Source organism: Felis catus, chromosome A1 (assembly GCF_018350175.1).
Source record: "Felis catus isolate Fca126 chromosome A1, F.catus_Fca126_mat1.0, whole genome shotgun sequence".
Lineage (NCBI taxonomy): Eukaryota > Metazoa > Chordata > Mammalia > Carnivora > Felidae > Felis > Felis catus.
The window spans coordinates 173,363,375-173,369,413 of NC_058368.1; the positions used below are offsets into that span (position 1 = coordinate 173,363,375).

A 6,039-nucleotide genomic window follows, 5' to 3' on the forward strand; every position below is an offset into this window, starting at 1 on the left:
ATGTTGGGGGCTAACAGCAGGGTCATAGTGCGGTGGACAGTGGCAATACCCGTAGAAAACACTGGCATGAATGAATAGCTAACTTGGGCCAGGGGCCTCTGGCAGTTGCCCCAGGCCCCATGTGCCTCTCTAGGCCTGAGGAATCCATCCTGTTGGCCACTCAGAGCTCATCGATGTGCCATGGCCCCTGTGTGGGCCCTGGGTGGAGGTGGGGAGTCCCCTTGGAGGGAGCTGAGATAAACAGAACAGTTGTATTGGCAGCAGCAGGGGGGCTTGGCCTAGGTCTGGACAGAGCAGGAGACGTTGGGCTGTAGGATGGGGAGGGTGGCTGGCGGGGCCAGGGGCACCAGGTCCTGCAAGGCAAGGGAGCTATAGTGCAGAAGCCACAACTTGACTGGGGGTGTGGATGCCTGGCCCACCAGCAGTTAAAGCCAAGTTCCAATGGATCAGCCTAGTCATGCGTGGTGATGCAGGTGTTTCCCTAAGTGCCCCCAGACTCAGGTTTGGACTTCACCTTCAGGCACTGGTGAGCCACAGAAGTCTTTTTAGTGGGGTCCCAGCCTAGATACCAGGGGCATTAAGCAAAGTAGAGGAGGTACATAAAGGGGATGAGTGGGGTGGCCACTGCACTGGTCCAGGTGGGAAAGGTGAGGGAGAAAGGGGCTGGGGGGGGGGGCAGGTGCGGTGACAAAAGAGGAGAGGGACACGAGCAATGTCACAAGTAGAAGCGAGCTGGAGGGCTTAGTGACAGATTAGACATGAAGCGTGAAGGAGAAGGGAGAGCCAAGAGAGACTGCAAGGTTTCCAGCCCCAGGCTGGAGGACTAGGGGGGGCAAGGGGAGGCAGCGGGAGGGGATTGGCCTGGATAGAGTAGGCTCAGGCATGCATGTATGTGGACACACGTGTTCCCAGGCAGCAGCCAAGCCCAATACTACCGCCTTTGCAAGAAGAAGGTGTCCCCCTACCCGGGGCTTAGGGCAGCTCCTGCCTTTGAGACTGCAGGTCTGCAGGTCTGGGGCCCAGAGCAGGATCAGGTGGGAGGAAGGTATGTGAGACAGGAGGGGCTCCTAGCCCCGGGCTGAGGCCAAAGTTGGCTGCTCATAGAAACCTGTCAGTGACCCACGGCTGGGGGCTTGGTACCTGGATCAGTACCAATCCCCGGGTTCCCGAGGGAAGCCCCTCCCAACATGGGCAACAGGGAACAGACAGGACCAGCCCTCTCCTGGGGGTACCTGGGAGGCCCTGAAGCCCAGCCTAACCCATCCCCAAGGCAAAGTGAGAGCCTTAAAGAATTAAGACACCCTCCCCCAACCAACTGCCCCAGTTTGGGGTGAGGGGTGGACAGAGGGGTCCAGGACCAGCCCTGAGGATGGGGGTGGGGCTCGGGGAAGAGGCCATCAGGACAGATTGTTGAGGTAAGGATGGACAATACCACAGCTCAGTGCCCCTCAGCACCACCTTCCAGGAGAGCCAGCTCCTCATGGGCCCCTCCCCCTAGGAGTGCAGAGATCTGTGTGGCAGGGCATCCAACAGGTGTGAGCGGCCCACAGGGGTGGGGAGGCAGGTGGCAGCTGTGTGACTGGGTATGAATGGGAAAAAGCTGTGAGACAGGGTGTGGGGGAGTGTCCCCGTGTGCAGGGGCACACAGACAGTGAGTGTGCTGAAGGGACAGGCTTTTGTGTGAAGCAGTGACAGAGGGTGGGCCCTTGGCCTGGGGAGCCAGAGGCTGCAGTCCTGCTGGCCCCCGGCGCCCCCTGCCGCCTGACTGGCCGTCTCTTCCTCAGCCACTCACACACATTTTTCACTGGCTGCTGTTGCCGAGGAGATGATGGGTGGTGTGGGAGGAGGTGTGGGAGGAGCTGGGGTCATCTCAGGGCCAGCCTGCCTGGGCACGTGTGCCCAGAGCCTGTGGGGGACAGCAGTAAGGGGCCCCAGATAAGAAGAAGGGCCCCTGCATGCCGTTCAGAGGCTCCTCCCACAGGCCTGAGAGTTCATGCCCAGAGGCAGCCTCTGCTCCAGGGCAGCCCTGCGGCACGAGTGCCCACCTGCCAGCTCCCTGGGCAACCATGGACCAGGCCCCAACAGGTGCCCCACCAACCAGGGATGCGGTTCCCCAACTCTATGACCTTCTGAGAAATCCATGCGGCACCCCCCAGGCTGAGGCACCCTGACTCACCAGCACCCATCACCCCCTTATCGACACATGCTCACCTGTGCAACTGCTAACAACGATCACACACATGTGCAGGAGGCCAGCTGTCACACAAGCTCATCTGGCCACACACATACCAATGCCATACACACTGCCAGCCCTCATCGTCACCGGGGCACACATGCCAACCCACAGCCTTCACACGTGCTCAGGCATGACCACACAGCCCTCTCACACACAGCTGACTTGGTAAACATTTCCCGGGCACCTACTCGGTATCTGGCAACACCTCCCCTGTGTGAGGAGCATGAACACCCCCAGTTTACCATGACCAGCTCACCAACCCTGCACTCCCCTGAGGGTTGCACACACGATCCGAACACGGATATATGTGCAATAGAAACACACACCCAGCAGTAGTGCAGCCTCCTGGCTCGGTCAGGATTAAAAGGGGAGGTCATGGGGCCGAAGGGTTTGTTAAAGTGAGGATTTAGGGGGGACAATGGGGTGTTGGAAAACGGATGGGATAGAGTAGAGGGAAGACTGAGGGGGCAGAGTGGGGAGGGCAGCCAGGCAGAATGGGTGCAGGATGTGCAACACAGAGACCCTTTAAAGAAACAGCCATCAGCCTCAATCATGGGGCTGGTGTAAGCGCTCACTCATTGATCTCTAATCAGTCTGGTTTCATACCTCAGGAACCCCAAAGCTCCCTTCTGACATCTAGGATTAACAATGGCCTGGCCAGGGTAGGAGGCATCCCCCAGGTTCTCAGAGCGGCAGGAATCAAGAATTGCTAGGGTGCACCCCATGTCCCCTTGATCACACAAATGACCCCCCCCCACACACACACACACATAAGCTCAGCTCTGCTAAGTGCATGGATGGTGGGGAGGAGAGATCAGGAGGCCCTAACAACTCAGCCTAGGTGGAAGCTCAGGGAGAGCAGACAAAGGATGCAGGGGAACTCCCCCCACCCCAAGGGAGGTGGGCTGAGAGCCTAGTTACCAAGCAGGTTAGGGTGGCCAACGGGACATTGAGGGAGGAGGAAGGGCGGTGCAAGGAAAGGGAGAAGGGAAAGCGGCAGCGGCCCCACCATGCATAACTCTGGCCCCCACGCACCGAGGAGGCTGGGAGCCACAGCCCTGGCCAGGGGCCGCGGGCCTTTGACTGTGCAGGCTGTAAGGGCTGGGGGCTGGTGTATGCGCCTCCACGCCTAAGTGTGTGCGTGTGCGAGCGTGTGGCGGGGACAGAGGAGGACACTGTGTTCTGGACGTGGGCAGAGGCCAGTTGCCAAGTGGGAATTGTGAGTAGCTGTTTGGGTCAGATGCTACCGGGAAGAGGTATCTTAAGCCCCCCTCCTCAATTTCCTGGGCACTGGGATGTGGTCAAAACCTCTATCTATGACTCTCAGAGTCAGGCTCCCCCGGGCGTTGATTCAAACCCTCGACTCTGCTCTGGGGCCGGGCAACCAGCAAACTTCCCCCGCCCGGAGGCGTGGAGCGTTTACACTCGCCAGCCCCGCGCGCTGACAGCTGCTCCAGCACTTGGCAGAACCCAGGCTTCCGGGGAAGCGCGCGGGGAAGCTGCGCAGCAGCGAGAGGCGGCCCCCGCGTCCCGCCTCGCAAAGTTTGGCCTCCGGGGGCTTCCAGACGGGTCCGGCCGCGCGGGTCAGGGACCCCCCATAGCAGCGAGCGTTCGCGCGCACAATCCCCCGCAAGCCTCCCCAGAGCGCGCGCGTGACTCACCCGTGCCGTGGAGCCAGGCGGCGAGGACCATGCCCAGGAGCGCTGGCCACAGGCCGGGCCGGACGGCCATGGCCGCGGGCGGGCGAGCTGGCCGGCCGGGCGCGGGGCCCCGCGGGCGGGAGGGCGGCTTTCAGCGCCTCAGCCCAGAGCCCCAGCCCGGGGCGCCCTCGGGGCCCATGCCAGCGGACTGCGCTGCCTTGGGGCGGCCGGCTGCGGGGCGCACGCGGCGCGTGGCTCCCCTGGGCACCGGGAGCACAGCAATGCAGCCGGGGCGGAGCGCAGCGCCAGCCGCGCCGCGCACCGAGCCAGCCGCCGCGCGGAGCCCGCAGCCGGGGAGCGGGCCGGCGGGCGCCGCAAAACCCGGACTGGAGCAGCGGAGCGGGGCGGCGGCAGGGCGGGGCGGGGGAAGGAAGGAGGGGCCCGGCCGCCCCACGCCGCGCGCTTGGGCCACCCCCAGCTCCGGGGATCCCTCCCGGCGTTGCCCGAGGCTCCCCCGGGGAGGGGTTGGGGTGGTGGGCGGGGAGGCCTCCCACCGCCCCGCGCGGTCTCCAGGGACAAGGCCTGGAGTCTGAAACCCGGAGTGGATCAGTTGTCCGGATCCGGGCTCTCCCAGACCCGCCAGCCTGCGCACAGGTGGCCCGGGAGGGGCCCAGGGCTGCGGCGACCCCGGCGCGGCGCCAGCCTGCAGAAAACGGCTTGGGGCAGGGGTGCTCGGGGCAGGTTCCGCTGCAGTCCTCTCCCCCACCCCACCCCACCCCACTCCCCGCCTCCCAGCCGCGCTCCGAGGCTGTCTGCGTGCCGCGGTACGCCACCAGCCCGCGGCTTGGATAAGGGACTGCGGGAGAGCGCTCTGCCCCGGCCCTCGCGTAGAGGTGCTCGGGCAAGCCAGACTCAGGGCCACCTGCAGTCCCAGCCATGTAGCTTGGTGGACTCCAGCGTGACCCAAGATTTCTCTAACCCCGTGGCGCCCTTCGCCTAAGGAAAACAACCTCAGGACACAGCGTATCTGGGCGCGCGGTGTTTGCGCCCTGAGCTAGCACCGCGCCAGAGACGTGGGCGTGAAGGACTGGGCAGGGCTTTGGGAGCCACGGAGACCCCGGTGTAGGATCTAGGCACCTCTCCACCTTCTAGCTCTGTGACCTTGGGCAAGTCACGTCGTCTCCAGCAATGACCGCTGCTGGAGTCTCCTGCTCCCCACCCCCATTCCCTAATCTGGTTAAAGTAAACAGAGGGTTGCCTTGAAGGAGAAAGGAAATGACAAACGCGCAACATACACACAGGACGAATGGTCAGAAAAAGAGAGGGTCCGACTCTGGGAGGGATGAGAAGGGTGGCGGCAAGGTCGCAAAGTAAGCCTCCTACAGGGGCCAGTCAATAATTTAAATTGGTGCTGCACGCTGGGTGATGTAAGAATGGTCTTCCCTTCCACAAAGAGATATGAGCTCTCCTCTATTTCTTGAAACCACGAGGCCCTCTCTCGGTCTGTCTTTTGTTTCCCACTTTTGATAGAGAAGGGTTATGAGAAATGTTTTCCTTTTCTCTTAACTAGTGTAAGAAACATCAGCCAATGTCCAGATACTCATGCATGGATACTGGGCTTCAGCGCCAAGGAGGCAATGGCAGTACTGGAGACGAGACATAAGATCCAATGGAAAGGTGCAGCTGGCTCTTCTACTCTAGGTGCCAACTGAGGGTGTTGGAATTGGGGCCCAGTATGGCCCTATCTTTCAAATTATCAAGAGAAGCCATTGGATGCAAAATCTTCTGATTTAAAATTTTTAACTAAAAAATATATTTTTTTAACCTCATGTGAGCCCAGGTGAAAATGTCTGCAAATGTCCAACAGCTTCCAGTTTTTGAACTCCGCTTTGGGGATTGCTTGTATGTATGCTGTGTCTACTTGATCTACCCAACTGGAGTGTGTGTGTTTGTGTGTGTGTGTGTGTGTGTGTGTGTGTGTGTGTTGTGGGGAGCAATGTGTGCTCAGGCCCCTCCCTCTGACACTATGCCCCACCCTGCTTCAAGGGAAGAGGTGGATGGAAGAGGTGAAACCTTAGGAGGACTGTCATTTGGGGCACCTGGTGTAAGAGAGGTGATTAGGAACTGGGTTTGGGCACTAAATGGGGAGAATGAAGGACTGAA

The 6,039-nt window shown here is 60.9% G+C and overlaps 1 protein-coding gene across 2 annotated transcripts in view; it reads right to left on the reverse strand.

The window, feature by feature from the left end:
- The window catches only part of UNC5A (unc-5 netrin receptor A), a 61,887-nt gene extending 57,756 nt beyond the window's left edge, over nt 1–4,131 (reverse strand). The window contains exon 1 of one of the 2 annotated variants that reach the window (XM_011285307.3): nt 3,898–4,131. In XM_011285307.3, coding sequence (XP_011283609.2) covers nt 3,898–3,967 — 70 coding nt within the window. In that variant the 5' untranslated portion in view covers nt 3,968–4,131. The remainder of the gene's footprint in view (nt 1–3,897) is intronic. The other variant, XM_023259242.2, reaches the window with a different exon arrangement.
- Between the last annotated feature and the right edge of the window lie 1,908 nt (nt 4,132–6,039).